The sequence below is a fragment of the Sphaerodactylus townsendi genome, linkage group LG06 (assembly GCF_021028975.2).
Source record: "Sphaerodactylus townsendi isolate TG3544 linkage group LG06, MPM_Stown_v2.3, whole genome shotgun sequence".
Classification (NCBI taxonomy): Eukaryota; Metazoa; Chordata; class Lepidosauria; order Squamata; family Sphaerodactylidae; genus Sphaerodactylus; species Sphaerodactylus townsendi.
In genome coordinates this window covers 72,610,465-72,629,008 of record NC_059430.1, presented here as the reverse complement: position 1 = coordinate 72,629,008, position 18,544 = coordinate 72,610,465, and the positions used below count along the sequence as shown (strand labels likewise).

Sequence of the window (18,544 nt, the reverse complement as noted above, 5' to 3'; positions counted from 1 at the left end):
TTGCCATCATCAACACCCAATGCATTGGGAACAATTCTTACCTATAATGTTAACATTGCCCCTGTGGCAGCAATTCCTCCCAAGTTTCCAGGTGCAGGGCAGGTACAGTGTTTGGAAAACAGTACTGCCACCCCTTCAGGCAGAACATTTGTTTTTTCTACCTGGACATCATTTGTAGGCGCTGAGAGACCACCATCAGAGTGGAGACCCAGGATAGCGGATCAAATGACTTGGATAGTAATCAAGTGACTTGATAACAGTTAACACTCACACACTCATTCAGGATTGAACCTGGGCCCACAGGGCTGTATTTAAAATTAAAGATGACATTTTAATACAGATGAATTCATATAACTTGATTTTTTTAAAGCTTTCTTTAGGTTAGCTTGTGCCTATGAAACTCCCTAATGAATACTATATCTAAAATAATCTCCGCACCCAAATTTTTTTTCCTGAAAATAAACAACTAATTTTTGAGAAATTAACTGCAAAAGCCCCATGGAATCTTCTGCTATCCAGGAAACAGATATGTATAAGACTGCAAAGTACATTTCCTGGGATGCTTGAATGCACGTTACAGAGCTGCTGCTCAGGCAGAAGTGGGAAAACTAATTTATTATTCTGGATAGAGAAAGGGTTTCAAATTTAAATCTGAATTAAATGGGTAGTGCAGTCTTGGAAAGGAGGGGAGTTGTGGTGCGGCTGAGCCTGGTGCAGATGTGTTGCCTCGTAAGAGGAGTGATGTGCCTTGGCAAGCAAGCAAAAAGTGATGCAGCCCCTTTCTCCATGCAAATGGCTTATGAAGCACAATGGGCTGTGCCACTGCTTTTCACTGAGTGTGCACCAGCAAATAGGGAAACTGACTAAAACTGAATGCTCCCTTCATCACTGGCATGTCTTCCCACCATCAGTGTAAGTGGCATTTACACTGGTGCAGGGCTCACGCCATCTCCTCAGCAATTGTGCCTCTCCTGGATTGCACTGTTGATGATGATGTTATCCATTCAGTCGTTCTCGACCCTGGACAACCCGATATGCAAGCTCTTTCCACATTTTTCAATTAAGTACTTCTTCCTTCAGCTGGTTGATGCTCATGCCTGTATCAGGTTTTATAGTATCTAGCCATTGTATCCTTTGGCGTCCAGGTCTTCTCCCACCATTGACAAGTCCAAGCATCATAGATTTTTCTAGCGAATTTGATCGTAACACATAACTGAAGTATATAAGTCTGAGCCTGGTTATTTTCCCTTCTAGTGATGTATCTGGTTTTATGCAGCTCAAGACTTCTGCATTTGTCACCCTAGCTGTCCATGGTATGCACACTGTTAGTTTTCTCTAATTTTTGGAAGTAACACTATAGCTCTATTCAAATTCCAGTTTGTATAGTTTCAGTCTCCAAATTCTTATTTCGTACAGTCTTTGTAATAGATGTTTATGTTTCAAAGACTGTGACTTAATAAATTGCTTATGTTCAAGTTCTAATTAAAACACCAATCAGAAAAAGGTGACTACTGTATTTCCAGGGAGGGGGGGGGATTGGTAAACTTTGGGCTGTCAAGGTTCTGTAGAAACTTAAAGAATAAAGGGGGGAAACTTAAGGAACAAATGTCTCAGAAACATCATAACAAAATTGTGCAGTCAGTCCATGTGATTCTTCATACAGGAATCCACCTCTGTTTGTGGAGCCCCTTCATAATGCTCACTGGGTACTTATGCTATTGTCAGATGAAAACCATTTTAATTTTCTTGGCTTTTGTTTGATTTATCTTGATTCCTGTGATTTTTGCTAATGCTGCTAATATTTGTTGCCAATACATTTATTGCTACAGTGTTTTTAAACGTCATTTATCTTGAATATTATTAATGGCAATAACAGACTATAAATATTATGAATAAAGTATATAAGTATCTATATTATAGTTTTTCAGAATTTTTTTAATGTTTACCTTGGCTCTAATCCCAGTTGTAAGTTTCATGAAATGCAATAAATGTGAAAACTGAATTATTGGTACATTATATCAATAATTTAAATGTACTTTCTGCAGCTGAAATGTGAAAGTTCATGCACATAAATGTGTGAAATTAACAACAAAATTGGAAAGTAAAATAAAATGTTGTGTTCCAAGGAATTCCTGTGAGTCTTACCAGACTGTCTACATCTATGCTTGAGTTTATTGCCCATTGTAAGGTTCCCATAATATTCATGGCTAATGTAAGAATAATTCCGATTTTTCCTTCCCCATTACCTGCAATTGAAAAGACATATTTTAAATCCTCATGTGCAATGAAAAAGTCATGTGCAATCAGCTCTCAGCTCACAGACTTTATCTTCAAATGTGTTTTTTCTTACAGTACTTTCTTATTCCACACAGTTTCTAAGAGACTGGATGTCTGGCCAACTTTTGAACCAAGTTAGATGGTCCATGACTTGGGGATCCTGTTCTTGACCTTGCTCCTCTGAATCTGCTCTGTTCTTACTGAACAGGAACTATGTGAGAACTGAGCAGTGTACCTGGTCAATTGCTGTACAGACTAGTGACAATAAACCTACACTTTGCAATGTTCCTTATTCACCACCATTCAGTTTTGCTCATTTGTCACTTAATACAACACAAAGAAGTTGTGCTGCATGATGTATTCTATTTTCTGTTATTGACAGTCATAATTTCGAGTTTCCACAGCCTGCTTTCTCCCAATGAAAGTTAACACATTAAGAGCAGGAGCAATCTTGGCGATTCTGAAGTCTTGAGCGGAAGACCAGGAAGGGGCCTCAGAATCACAGTCACTTCCCAGGGTTCACCTGAAGCTGTAACTAGTAGGCAGGAGCCAGTGTCACTGATAGAAGCAGGCTGCCCAAGCCCCACTCAAGATAAGTGTGAGGGGCAGCAGATCCCTGCTCTTTTTCTGCTTTGACCCCATTTCAGGAGGCTAGGCCATGGGCATTTGCGCCCTACCATGTGGGGCCTCAAGCAGCTGTCTCTGTGGCCCACTGGCTAAAACCACCCCTGATTAAGAGGTGTTCACCTTCTTGATAAGTGCCTCCTGATGTTTTTCATCCATTCAATTTACTTTATTAGATTTTATGCCACTTCTCTACAATTCTTTGTGATATGGCTTACAATTAAAACAATCAATTATCTGAGCCATTTCATTATTTAAAAAACATAATCTACCCATCCACCATAGACACCATACTAGTATTTATTTTCTGCAGCTGTTTTGTGAAGGGGAATTCAGAAGTTTGCATCAGATCTTCTAAAGACCAAATTAATTTTTAATGAGCCTAAGGAGATGTCTTCTTTTTGAAAGCTGTCATAGACAGCTTTATTTAATCACATTCAGCACTTAAATCATGAGAGGAGGGAATACAAATTTTGTACTTAGATATTCCTATTTGAGTACAAAATGCAAGATATTCACAGAGACTAATAGTGAACCAACATGGGACAAACTAAACAGAACTGCAACTTGAGTAAGGGACAATGTTGCAGGCAAATCTAAGACATCCAAAATGGAACCCACTAGGCATTAGAATTATATGACATGGTACAGGAAATACTGCAGAACGTTCAGATGTACCCATTTGCTAATTCCAGGAAGAAGAAGAACTTTATCAGATTCAGAAGTTTAAGTGAATCCTGGGTAAGAATTGTTTGGGACTAAAAAATGAAAAAGGCTGTGTCCTAGAATTTCATGTTTCTCAATATTGTAGTGCTACAAGTACTGGGACAGGTCAATTTTAGTTAACAGCAATGGTTTGGTGGCATTGTACAGAAATGTAACTGGACCTGAGTTTGGGGAAAGTAAGCTTCTTCACTGAAATTTCACTAGTGGAAGGTGCAGACATAGCTTTGTCAGTAACTCTTGTAAAACCACATTCAGCATCAAAAATCACTGTCACTCAAAGCCAAATTGCACTTTACACTAGGAAACATTTTCATCTTCAGTATGAAAAGATGGAAAATATTTTATCCCATATCATTGCTACCTGTATGAAGAATTAACACAGGAATGTGACTTTCAAATAATTCCCTTTATCTGTTCCTTGTATTAAGACCACATTCACTCACTGTCACTATTCTTTGCACAGTGACAACATAGCACTGGGTGTCACAGTGCTATGACTATAGGCCAGGGGCAGCATCTATAGATATCCCAGTGGTTTTCCTTCCAGATAGGGCCTACATTCTTATCAGCTCTTCAGCATGCCACCACATGCTGACAGAGGCTGATGGGAATTGTAGTTCCTGAACATCTGAGAGCCGCGAGGTTCCCATCAGCCTTTCTACCAGCATGGCCAATTGGCCATGCTGACAGAGGCTGATGGGAATTGTAGTTCCTGAACATCTGGAGAGCCGCAGGTTCCTTACCCCTGATCTAGAGCAAGCCCAGCTCTCTTTTTTCCTTTGTTGATCTTGTTTCCTTTCCCCTCTCATTGGGAGTGGGCTATCTGGCCAGTGGCAGGTCTTCTTTACACCTATTCTCTAGCCATTCCTCCCCTGCAGTTTCCACCATCCTTTTCACTACAGTTGAAGACAAGGTCCTTACTTCCTATACAGTGCAATTCCCAGGTATAAATCTCTGCCAGCCCACCGTGTGTTATTGGATTAGCAGTAGGAAAAAATGAAGGTTACAATATAGGTGCCAGCCTTTTTCCTCTACCAGGAATAATAGCAACATACAGCAGGGAGTATCGGTAGATTTTACCAGGAAAGAGCACAGGAGAAAGTGTTCTTTAAAAAACCCTCTGCCAACACTGCATTTCCAATCCAAATTGGTACTTACACCATTTAAGCAGCTGCTTTTTACCAGAGAGGTTCACAGTGGATGATCTGATCATGGCTCTCCAAAATAATGTATTGTTTGGCCTTCACTCTGTGGTACACAGCCTTAAATCCTGAGCCTTGTTTGTATCTGCACCCCACTTCAACCACTGAATAGTAGGTCATCCACTGTACAGCTCTTTCCACTGGTGGCTCCTAGCAGTGGAAGAAGGCACTGCCCAGCTGACAACCACCTCCCCAACAGAAGAGAGCTAGTGGAAGCAAGACTTAGGATCCAAGTGGAAGCTAGTGGAAGCAAGACTTAGGATCCAAGTCTCAGATTCTTCAAAGGGTCTTAGGAAGTACGGTTAGTGTTCTCTTACACAGCAAAGTCTTCTGCAACAAGACTGCAGAAAATACTGAATTGGAGAAGCTTACATCCAGTAATTAGCAATGACTATTAATGATTCATACCTAAGTACTTTTTAATATGTTCAGCACATTTACTTGGTAGAAAAATATAACTATATACCTGTAGTTGCAATGGAAACAAATGTTACAACGATGAAGAATACAACAAAAATCATTTCCATTCTCATCTGGAACCATCGTAATGTGGACAGATAGAGGAACCAGTTTGCTGTGTGCAAGTTCAAAGCTTTATGGAATAGTGTCTCAAAATAGCGTTGCCGTCCAAAAGCTCTCAGTGTCCAAAGCCCCTTTAAGCTTGTAACCAGATGTGTGAAAATTGGACTTCTTGCTGAAAAAGACACAATATTTTTAGTATCTTTCACAATGAAACTTCCATATGTACATAACAAATTCCTTCAGTTCCTGCTATGCTTTCTTTTGGTGTATAACTATGTAGTTTCACTGAACATGCACAATGATATTTCACTGAATGATAACTATGATCGTTAAAGGTTGATGTTTCTTGATCAATGTGAACAGATTTGAAAATGCTGTATCAGAAACTGTATGCTACAAAAAAAGATTTTTGCAAACTGTTATCCAGTTTTCAGTTTTGTGCTGAGATCAAGAAACTTGACTCCGGCTAATACTTCGATGGCAGACTTCCAAGAAATACCAAGGTCATGATGCAGAAGAAGGCAATGTCAAACCATCTTACAGTATCACTTGCCTTGAAAAATTCCACCAGTTATCTCCATAAGTCAGTTGTAAGTTGATGATGACCAAAAGAAAAAAAGGGGGGAACCTTTCCTAACAAACTAAAATGAATCTACTTCCAACAAATACGCATATTTCATATCTGGTGTTATTTTCTGGTGTGTAGACTACATCTACATTTTATCCTCTTTTTCATTATCAAAGCAGAGCACACTCTTCTGTCACAGTGCTTTGTTTTCAAAAAATATTACATCTTGGTTATTCAAAGAAATCTGGAAAAGTCAGAAGACTGTTCAAGTTACTTTGGTATATTTTTGGATTCTACTTATTTTGTTGGCTTTACCTTCAGATTCCAGTTGTTTGAGCTGCTGAGAGGTATGCAGGAAGTATGCTCTTAACAAAATAAAGGCTCCAATCACAGGGACAGATGCCAGGAAGATGTAAGGCTGTACAAAGGAGACGACGGCTATAGCCCCAACCACAATAAGTATTAGCTGTGAAAGGAAATCAAAACAGAATAAGCAGTTTCTTTCTCCTAATTTTAAAAACTAGTAATTTGAAATTTACTTTTCCCAGAATTAAGAACATAAGAAAGAGCCTGCTGGATCAGACCAGAGTCCATCTAGTCGAGCACTCTGCTACTCCAAGTCCAGCACTCTGCTACTCCAAATCTCCAAGTAGTTCCCAACCCAGAGCTGGTAACCATAATAATGGGCAATCATTTTTAAAAGAGTATTTTCAAGACAGCCTGGGATAAGTAACTTCCTTTATTACTTTAAAATATGTATGGGCCTTTCTCCCAGGCAGGTAACAAATCCAAATCCAAATCATAACACAAAGACATCAACAACTAAAACAGCCTACAAACTTAATAATTTTTTATAGAACCCTCTCTCCAAAGTTCTACCTGGCTATAATATACCAAGAGCCCCCAAAATATCTCTTCAAAAGTTCAGGTTTAACATCTTTTATGGGAAAAAAACCAGGAGAGACCAAGTCTGTCTCAGTTCTTCTGGAGCTGGGAGACTGTCCAACAGTGATGGGGTAATAACAGAAAAAGCCTGTGATTGGACAGCAACAAAACACATTCTTGGGGCTGGACCCAACAGGTGATGAAGTGCACAGTGTGGTTGCTATATAGGCTTATATGGTGGTGGGATTCAACAGGTTCGCACCACTTTGGCAGAAACGGTTATTAAAATGGTGCTTGTAAAGAACCAATTGTTAAATTATTTGAATCCCAATACTGGAACCAGTTGTTAAATTATTTGAATCTCACCACTGGGCTTATACCAGCAAATACTGTCCTGTGGATGTCAGAAGGTACAAGGTTTATATGGTTTCTAAATAATCTGCTAAACAATTAGCCTGACACACATTCCAGTTCTCATACTCAGTCCAATGGACTGGAACAAAAGCAATCATAATCAAATCTATTACTCCAGAATAATCTTATTGATTTTAGAAGGATCACAGTAGAGAAGGTGGTTTGTGGAATGCAACCAAACTGTGGCAAACAGAGATCTAAAATAGTAGTCCAGTGATACCTGTTTTATTTACTTCTGATTTATTTTGTTGCAATAGAATAACATGGCTATCCTTCGGCAGTTAAAAAAGACATCCAGGATGCAGTAGCAAGAAAGTCATGGAGAGGAAACATAATCTCAAATACTTAACAAGAGAAGCCATTCCTATTATTCATGCTTTGTCTCAACAGAATGCAGAGAACATTTTCAGCAGCAGTGCTGGAATTCCCCTTTCCTGAAGTTTTACATTATTTATGTGCTGGGTCATTATTTGCAATCAAACCACAACAACCTGTTGGGAGCAAATACTTGGTGGTAAGTATGTAATTTTGGTGACAATGTAGGGGAAAATCTTTGTTGGTCACATTTGTCTTCACAACTGAGAACTTCTGTCAAAAACAAAGCAAAACATGTCTGTACCATGTTATGACTTCCCTCCTCACTAATACAAACCTGGATAAAATCAAATATTGTGAATGGCAGCAGGTCATCCAATATTGCTGTATCCTTTGAGAATCTGTTGAGTATGCCACCTATGTGAGGAAGAAAAAAATAATATAGGAATGTCCAAAATTAAAATTTTATTCATATTGCTTTATACATCTAGTCTTTCTGAATAGTGAACATGTTTGTGTTACAATAGGCTTTAGTAATAATTCTGAATTGAACTGAAATCACTATAAAAAGGAACTAATTCTGGGTAACAGAATCTAGCTTCAAGTAGTCTAGCTAGCAAAAAGACTCACATGTAATATTTCACATACACTCAGATTACATACTGGAAACCCAGCAATTCTGTATGCAGGATGAGCTCCTGCAATTCTTATTTTATTCCTGAAAAGTCAATATAGCACCTTGTCTTTTAAACAAAAATAATAAACATATAATAAAATAATTAACATATAAAGGGACAGAATATTATCACTGTATACAGGCCAGTGCCCCACTGTACACCACAGCATTCACAGGACACCCAATCTAACTCTAGGAAAATGCACAATGGGTTGGTGTATTAAGGTGAGCCAAAAGACAATAACAAGATAAGCTAACTTTATCCTAACTCTATCCTTTATTATTGGTGCATTAAGTGTATAGAATAGTTTGGAATGGTTTGAAAAGAACAGTAGTAAGGTAGAGAGAAGTAGCTCATTTGGTAAACCATACAAAGCAGGGGACAAACAGCACAATCCTAACTCAAACTACATTCTTCTAACCCAAATTATGCCCTGTTGACCTGTAGTTCTCTCGTTACTTGACAGTTCAAGGGGATTTCAATAAAATGTACTATTAAATGAGTCTATGTAGATGAAGCTGCACATCAGGAACTGATGGGGCACATTTCAGGGATGCAGAGATATTATAAGGCAAATGCATTCTTTACAAATTTCATAAAGTAAATAAATTGGGAAGTTAAATTTAAAGCAAGTTGTATCACTACCCTTAATGGGTTCACTTCAAGCTACGTTTCTGTGTTTGTTTTGAATTTGACTGAGGCTGACTTCAACTCAGCATGTTTAGGATTACTATTTAAATGGGATGAATTGCCTCCAGTCCATTATTATAGATCAATTAGTTCAGGGTCAGCCTCAGCATACCTTGAGGTGGGACAGCTGCCGGAGGCCAGAGTTCATGGCAAGTCTTATTGCTGCAGAACTCCCCAACCACACACTGCCAGAGACTGATGCACAGGAGCATACAAAGGCAGCATTCCTGGCAGGCACAGTGGTGGAGTTCCCATTTGCATATACCACCCAGCACCAAGGGACATGTGATCATTGTGAAGGCTCACAAATGGGCAGGGATGGAAGGGGGATACACAGGCAAGTGGGGCTGTGGGTAGCTAGAAGGAAGACATAAGTGAGAGTCATGTTGGTGGCCAGAAGACAAGAGGAATCCCTAGGCATTCTCTGCTTAGGGTCTCTTAACCTGGAAAGCCCTGAATTGGTTAGTGAATGAGGCTGACATGTGGGGCAAACCCCAAAAGAGTGCACTCTTCTTGAATACAACAAAAACCCACACAAATATAACAGGCTGATCTGAGTCTACCTGCTTTCAGTGTGTTGAAGGAAGACATGGGTGCCTGAAGGACTGCGTGCAGCATTTTGCGGTGAAGAGTTTTAGAAACTGTTATCAGAGTATGCACAAGGGGTAAGCCTCTGATGATTCCCAAGGCCAGCAATGTATCTGCCACTCCGACATAAATGTAAACAATGTAATAAGCGCTAGTCTTCGTAACAATAACTGCATAGTTGTCAAGCTCATTCAAAGTAACGTTCTGACTCGCATTTGTTGTAGGTGGAACAACAGCACTATTAAACAAAAATAAGCATATGGTCATTGCAAGGCTGGGTTACTTTATATTCTTACTTCAACATGTCAAGCTGGAGAAAGAATCTTGACTTGTGTAATGAAGAAAAGTTTCCTTCTGGTGAAATATAAAATATAACTAAGATATAATCAGAATTCCTCATAAATTGAAAACAATATGTTGATTCTGAAGAAAAATATTTTCAATCAGAGCTGTAACAGAACATTTTCATTTCAATTACACAAATCATTTAAAATGCTTAGTACCACACTAAGAAGAGATATACCCTTCTAAGCCCATGGACAACAACAGGTTTGAAGGATGTGACTCTCCTTTAGGTAAAACTGTTTATTATTTCACTTTATGCCTGAACCTTGGGACTAGGCAGCATTGTAATGAATGACTTCTCCATACACTTCAATGAATATTTCAGAGGCACTTATTAGTGCTCAGATACCACTAAAGTGAACAGAAAAGCTGCTGGAGTTCCTTACATATACTGATACATAACGTGGCACTCTGGCCAAGGGCTGATCTGAGAAAACCAACTTAATGGTAAGAATTTGCTAAAATGTATTATTACTCTATGCTACTCCAGTCATAGCCCACCTTTCTCCCTAATGGGGATCAAGAGCAGCTGTCCTCATAAGAATCCTGAGTGGCTGAGTGGGCATGATTAGTCCAAGTCACCCAGAGAACTTCCATGGCAGAGTGGGGATTAACAACCAAGTCTGATGCTCTAATAATTACTACACCACACTGGCTCTCAATAAAAGTACCTTGGAGAATGAAATGCATAGTTCAGAAAGCTGAACAGAATCGAACTATAGCATCATCCTAAGGCCGTTTCTGCACGGCCACGCTGGGGACTGGGTCGGCGTACATGACGCCAACCCAACCCCCCCCCGGGACAATTTGCATGAACGGTCCCGGTAACGAACGGGAAGACAGCGCCGCGGAGCGCCCTCGTCCAATCGACCTACCTTCTCTGTGACCATCCAGCATGTCGCCGAGGCAAGGAGACATGCCCCCCCTGCCCTGTGCGACCACTCCACAGTTGCAGGGCAGGGGTGTGAGTCCCCAGGTCTCAGCGACACGCCGGACGGTCGCAGAGAAGGTAGGTCGATTGGGCAAACGGGGAGGGATGGCACCTTTCAGCCGCTGCCGTTTGCATGGCAGCGGCTGGAAGCTGCCGTTTTCCAACAACCTTGCTCGGGGAGCGAGGTGGGAAAATGGCGGCTTCGCGCCACTAGGGAGGCGTGAGGACGGCGCGGCTGCGAAGCAGCTGCGCCCCCCATGCGAACAGCTCCCTGGGGATGGCTCAGTATAGTTAATATGTATGTGTGTGTATGTATGTATGTATGTATGTGTGTGTGTGTGTGTGTGTGTGTGTGTATAGTTAATATGTGTGTGTGTGTGTATAGTTAATATGTGTATACACACACACACACACACACAAACACATACTCAACAATCTCTCTGTTCAACAAAGCTTAAATACTTCCTCCAAGTTAAATAACTTTTCTGCTGGAGGAATAGTCACTTAAATTGGAGGAAGAGGTCTTAGAATGGAAGGAGGAGGAATGGATTCAAGTATTACTTACTTTGTGTCTATTATATGCTTGTGCTCTGCCCCTCAGTGAGGGTACAGATGCTGCGAGGAAGAGATTTTTGTTCTGACGCCAAGCTGTAGCGTTGAAGTCCCACAGTTAATGAGAGCAGAAGAAACACTGATGTTTCCCTCTTGTTTTGGGGTTTTGCTCCTTCCGGATCACTCTCCATCAAAAGTTAAGATCAAAGGTTGCCTTTTTTGTTTTTTAAAAGCCCTTCAGATGTGATATTGAAATTTCTTATATTGATATTGTGCAGCCTGCTTTCATTGCTTTTGTATATTTAGGGAAATACCAGTCATGAATCCCTGTAAGGAATGGGGGTAGGTCCCCACTGCCCAACCCAACCGAACAATCCCAACCCAACCCAACAATCCCAACCCACAGGGATTGATGGTTGGCATTTTCCTAAAAATGCAAAAGCAATGAAAGCAGTCAGCACAATATTGATATAAGTAATATCAATATCAAGTTTAAAAGGCTTTTAAAAAATGAAAAAAGGCAACCTTCAATCTTGGCTTTTGACAGGGGAGCAACCCAGAAGTGGGGGTAGCCAAGCGCACAAGCTGCACGGCAGGCAGCGGAGTACCTCCCCGCATTTAAACAAGAAAATGTGAGAAGGCCCCACTGTGAAGTCATTGCAGGATTTGGAGGATTATGGAAAGTGCTCCATGCACAATGGGCCATGGTTTGGCCACTGTGTGAGGCAAGACGCTGGATTAGATGGACCACTGATCTGATCTATCAGGGCTCATTGAACACCGTAGAACTTACCACGTAGAAATTGGTGCACACATGAAAAAGCCATCATGCATGTCTAAACAGAAGAACCAATGATCTCTGCAAAAACTGTGAATGAGTTTGCCATTTCTGCTATCAAAACCATCCCTGAAGTATCAATTAGCTTTTAAAAACATAAAATGGAGTAATATCTTGAGTACTCACTCATTGATAAACCACAGCCCAACCAAAGATGCAGCCACCTGGAAGTAGGAAACATGCAGTTAATTTTTTTAAGTATTGTCTTTAGTTCTTTCTAGGTCTCCCGATAATTGGTCACATGCCATTATTTATTGAGAGACTGTTTAGAAAAACTGGAGTTCAAACTGATGCTAGGGTATGAAATAAAATCACAATGCAGATTTTTAATTCCCTTGGGCATATGTTAAATTGCCATTCTCATATTAATGTTCATATACATATTCTCCATATACTGAATGTGGTTACAATTAATAGGTTATCATTTTAGTATTTTTATCACATTGGTAGGTTATGCCTACAGGATTGTTTCAATGTATGTTTTCTGACCTGAATGCTACCTTTTATAGATTACTAACTTGCATAGTCCCATTCACAACTATTTTGTGAAATATTGTTAAGAATGTTCCCTCTGCCTAAAACTTAGAGATTGACAGCCTCATCTACTCATTTAATCTTTATGTAATTTTTGGCTTTGTAAGTTCAGTCTTGTTTCTCAGTTCACAACACTGCAAAACATGGCAAGCACAATATAACACAGTCATTGCAAACAGGTATTCTAATACAATGTTAGGTATGACATTACAATTGTAAATGATAAAAAATCATTCCGAGCTACCATTGGCAGTACTCCTAAGATATGGAATGCCATATTATCCTTGTAGAACTGTTGTGATACAGCTGTGAAAATAACAACAATAATGGTGCTGCTTTCATTAGACTTGTTATACAGGTTGTTCACATTAAAATAAATGTAATAAACACAATATGTCTTACCTCAACCAAAAAAATAAGCACACACATAATTAATACAAAAATCAATTTTTTGTGGACAGTAACATATCTGAAATATGTATTCCATGTAGTAACAGTAGACATGGTTTCCGCATCATCGAGGAAATATTCCTATCAATAAAATTAACAAGAACACTATTAAAATGTTAATTAAATAATTACTTGTTCTTGCATAACTATAACCGATCATGTCATTCGCAAGTCATTTATATGAATAAGAGATGTACTTTAGAGATGTACATAAGAGATGTACTATCATTCAGATGTACATAAAATTTTATTATCAGCCAACTATAGAACCTTTATTAGGCATAAATACCAGAAAACCATAACAGTAAAAATTGAACAAATCAGATGAAAATAGGCTATATGCCTCTGACAATCAGGACTTGCAACAAAAAACTTGGCTGTTTTCTTTAATACCATAGGATCATTACTATTCAATAATTTTACAATACTCGCTTTAGGAGAGCAGTTACATGAAATCCCTGATAATAAAGCATCCCTGAAAAGCTTGTATTTTGGGCAGCTAAACATGTTCAAGTGTTTCAATAGGTGTGGGATTATATCCAATAGAGGAATATTACCAAATCGACCCTGTAAGAGAGCTGGAGAGAACACATTACATCTGGCCCTAGTAAGGGCCCATTGATGCTTACGATCGGATAGTTGGAATAAGTACCTAGCCATCTTGCCAACAACCGGAGCAATACCAAAGTATAAAGGGGAGCATGTTTTTCTTGCTTGGCTCAGTAAAAGTTGTTGCTCTTGATCAAAGAGTCTTGATTTAATTTCCCTTAATATTTCTTCTAAAATTTTATTTATTTCATTAGATTTAATATGCCACCTCTCGCTTTTCAGGCTTGAAATGGCTTACATTATTGATAAAACAATCTAAAACATTTAAAATATAACAAAATAATTTACTTCTACATTCATGGCTGTCTCCAAAATGGCAAAAGACAATAACAAATTTATTGGGGGTTAGTTGTGGACTTGATGGAAAAGGGTGAGTCCAAGGTGATACCACAGATTCCTCAACCATATGCCTGATGGAACAGCTTTGTCTTACAGGCCCTGAGGAATTCCATAAGATCCTGCAGGGCTCATTAGAGTGTTCCACCGACATGGGGCCAGGACCAAAAAAGCCCTGCCCCTGGTCTAGGCTAGCTGGATAATTTTTTTGGCCCAGGGACCACTAACAGATTACTATTAGCCAAACAAAGCGTCCTTTGAGAAATGTACCAGGAAAAATGGTCCTGAAGGTACACGTTCACCAGACCATTTAAGGCTTTGTACATTAGTACAAGAAGCTTAAACCTGATCCAGTGCTCAGAGCTAGTACAGCTGGCGAAGCATTGATTGGATGTGTGCACTCCATGAGATTCCTGTAAGGACTCTCGCTGCTGCATGCTGTACCAGCTGAAGCTTCCAGAGCAGGCCCAAGGGTAGCCCTGCATAGAGCAAATTGCAGTAGTCTAACCTGGAGGTGACTGTTGCATAAATCACTATGGCCAGATCAGGCTAGGGAGGCATCCAGGAGCAGCTCCAGGCCATTGATGGTTGGCATAGCTGTAAGTTGGACAAGGTCTAAGGTTGGCAGCCAGGACATCTCATCTAACCCCTGTCAAACAAGCCTCCCCCTTCATTAGATTTAGCTTCAGTAGGGTCTCTTTCATCCATCCCACCACAGCCTCCAAATAACTGACCAGAACTTCCGGGGGCAGCTCCCAAGTGACCTTCTACCAACAGATACAACTGGGTGAAGGGTGACACATAGATGTTAAGCAGTATTGGCGATAGAATTGCCCCTTGTGGGACTCTACATACCAAAGAATGGTGGACAGAAGTCCCCATGCCAATTGCTGCCCTGTTCCTGACCCTGGAGAAATGAGCACAGTCATTACAAGCTCATAGGCTGACATGCTAAAATCTTTTATAACATTTATTCATTTTAGTTTATTTGTACTTGGGTTTGGGCTTCCATTGTGTTTCATAATGGGTTTGGCTCCCAAAAGATTATGCCACAATAAATTTGCCAAGATTTATGATGCCATGAGGCAATTTGCTATTTTGTTCTTTGATAAGAAAATGTTTCTAGATTGGCAATTTGAGATTTCACCTCAATACTTCCTTGTCTAGATTTCTAATGACATGGAATTTGTTTGCTATCTACTGTACATACTCGCATATAAGTTGAATTTTCAGCACATTTTTTGTGCTGAAAAAGGCCCCCTCGACTTATACACGAGTCAGGTGTATTTTAAAAAATATTTTAGGGTTTTTACTTTGTTGGCCACCAGGGGGCGCAGTTTTTAGGCTAGCAGCACCAAAATTTCAGAGATTTTTCAAGAGACTCTCCTGATGATACCATCCAGGATTGGTAAAGTTTGGTTCAGGGGGTCCAAAGGTATGGACCCCCAAAGGGGGTGCCCCATCCCCCATTGTTTCCAATGGGAGCTAATAGTAGATGGGGCTACATTTTGAGGGTCCATAACTTTGGACCCCTTGAACCAAACTTCACCAAACCTGGGTGGTATCATCAGGATAATCTCTTGCTGATACCAGCCAGGTTTGGTGTTGTTTGGTTTAGGGGGGGGGTCCAAAGTGCTATGGACTCCCCAAAGTGGGTGTTCCTATCCCTACTTGTTTCCAATGGGGAGACTAATAGTAAATGGGGCTGCATTTCAAACCAAACTTCACCTTAAACTTGGGTAGTATCATCAGGGAGTGAGTCTCTAAAGATACTCTAGGGGAAATGTTGGTACTGCTAACATAAACATTCCTCCCCTGACCAAAAATCCAGTTTTGAGTTGGCGATTTTAACTCTTGTGTTTTAGCTTGTTTGCTGATTGAGCTAAGGTTTTTGTACTTCTAAAGTTATTGTTGGAGACCATATTGTTTTTGTTGACCCTCTTTTCCACTTACAGAGCCAGTTTACTGTTTTTCTTTGAAATAAATATTCAAAAACATTTAACCGACTGATGCCTCAATTAATGTAATTTTATTGGTATCTCTGTTTATTTTTGACATTTTACCAGTAGCTTTGCTGCATTTCCCACCCCTTGAGCCTTTATACGCATGCTGAAGTCAACAAGTTTTCCCAGTTTTTTGTGGTAAAATTAGGTGCCTCGACTTATATGCGGGTCAACTTATACACAAGTATATGCAGTATGCTTAATGTTTCAGTACCCAGTCCATATGAAGTGCTAATATTTTGAATTAATTTGTGAATTACCATGAACATTATCATGGGGTCAGTCAATGCAAAGTGGCCATTTTGACCATGTCCAAGTATTGTTATCTGAAACACAATCCAACTGAATAATAACTGGTCTTTGTTACCAAAGCAAATCTGAACATAGTAATAGGAAGCACATACCTTTAAATCATCCTCATTTAGTTCTTCAGTTATTTCCACCATACTGTCCCGAGACAACCGCCTGGCATAGATGTCTATCTCTGAAGACTGATGTGACATTTTATGTACTGGTACACTGCCCTTTTTGTAAAAGCTCTGAGCTGGATGAACTGAGGTTCGGGTCATCAAATTAAGCACAGACTGCCTTCTCTGCACCCTGAATGTGGGTCCTGCATTAATTACATTGCTGCGTGGGAGAATTGCCTCCCCTTGTTCAGAGTCTGGTACCAAAGACAATTTTCTTTCTGTTGGTTCAACAGGAGCTTCTTCAATACCATTGACCTGCAGAGGTGCTTTTTGCAAGAGAGAGAACTTTCTGCTGGAATTGAGTGCATTCAAAATTACAGAATTCTTTCTCTTTTCAGTAAACTCTGCTTGTTTAAAGGAAGTTTTTTTATTTAGATTTTGTGAACTTATTCCATCATGGTCAACAGAAATTCGTCTTAAAGTTTCAGTAAGAATAGAGTTTCTTCTTTCTACGCTGAACTGATCAAAAGCATCAAATCCCATCAGTTCAGAACTGAAATTGGGCCTCTGACCTTGAAGTTCAGCAAATGTTCCATAGAAATAGCAGCTTCCTTCATGCAAAATTAGAATCTTATCTGCTATCTTTAAATGTTCCAGCTTTGAAGTGACAAGTATCCTAGTTTTGTTGACAATAAGCTTGCAAACACAGCTTTAAGAAACAAAACAGAAAATTATTTAACAGGTTAAGAGCTAGGGTTGTCATTGTTCCTTCTCTTCCTGAAAATCCCATTTCACTCATTCTCTGAGTAAGTTTTTTAACAACTTGCTAGCTCAAACTCAGCTAAAATTACAATATCACAAATTCAAGGCATATCAGAAAATGTCAGTAAATGTGGGTACTAAGAACAGTAGTGGGGTATGTGATTATTATAATCTACAAACTTGCTTTACTCATTTACTAGAACACCATTTTAGTGTAGTGACTGATCTGTTTCCTCACCATGCTATAGACCAAAACACTTTAAACAAATTCACTCTTAAGTGTCAATTAAGTGTCTATTAACTTAATTTGTAGCTTCGCTCATAGCATGACACTCAAAAATAACACATGGTGTTTTTCTAATTTTGCTTTGTGAAGACTGCCAATAATCAAAGCAGACTGTAGAAAATTACATTGTGATTCCTTGAGCCTGTGTGAATAATCAGCAAAAATTGCAAATTAAATTTATGACCTCCCTGGGATGTCAAAATTCCTTTCAGTGAGTAGTTTGCTTTCCCTGCTTCTTTTTTCTGCATGACTTTGAGATTATTATAAAATATTGTTTACGTACTTCAAAGAGTTCAAATGCTTACAGAATTCATGTGATTTTAAAATAATTTATTGATGAGTTTGAATGGTATTTTTAAAAGTCAAACAGCTATAGCTTGATCTGGCTGAAGTTGTTTGTTTATTCTGGGGGTTGTATGTTCATAGAACATGTGCATAATTTAAATTTTTTCTTAGGTTTTCTTTAATCTGGAAGGGGTTCATGGTTTTGTACAACAATTTCATTTTTTAAAATGTTATTCTCAAGTCAAAAACTACGAGAGAATTTAACTGCTGGACATCCAATCATCTACTACTGTAAACAGAGAACCAGCAAGAAGTGACTAAATGTTACAGCAGTACAGGAGCATAATGAACATAATTGTTCCACAGTGATAGGACAAGGCAATTACTAGGAAAAGAGTAACAAACAAAACCCATGGAATATCACAAAAGCATTCAGAATAAACTCTTTTGCAGCACTTGTACAATCTTCCACATGTTTCCCATGTAGTAAGCTATATTCAGTCATAGACCAATATTATCCTCTTTCAAATTCCATAAAGTAGTTCATAATGTTTAAGATCAAGTTTACATGAAACAAGCATAAAAGTTTTACAGTGCATCAACAGATAACCAACAAAAGAATAACTGAATCTCAGAATAAGAAGCCAGAATTAAAGTACTGATCATAATTGAAGTTGTTTACAATAGTCATGAAATGCCACATATTTCACAATAC

General features: G+C 39.2%; 1 protein-coding gene across 1 annotated transcript in view; it reads right to left on the bottom strand.

Moving 5' to 3' along the window:
• Positions 1-18,544, bottom strand: part of CFTR (CF transmembrane conductance regulator) — a 116,011-nt gene that overhangs the window by 28,254 nt on the left and 69,213 nt on the right. The window contains exons 14-21 of the mRNA XM_048500629.1: positions 16,491-17,205; positions 13,091-13,219; positions 12,281-12,318; positions 9,464-9,726; positions 7,871-7,950; positions 6,235-6,385; positions 5,296-5,523; positions 2,146-2,246 (exon numbers count right to left, since the gene is read on the bottom strand). Coding sequence (XP_048356586.1) covers positions 2,146-2,246; positions 5,296-5,523; positions 6,235-6,385; positions 7,871-7,950; positions 9,464-9,726; positions 12,281-12,318; positions 13,091-13,219; positions 16,491-17,205 — 1,705 coding nt within the window. The remainder of the gene's footprint in view (positions 1-2,145; positions 2,247-5,295; positions 5,524-6,234; positions 6,386-7,870; positions 7,951-9,463; positions 9,727-12,280; positions 12,319-13,090; positions 13,220-16,490; positions 17,206-18,544) is intronic.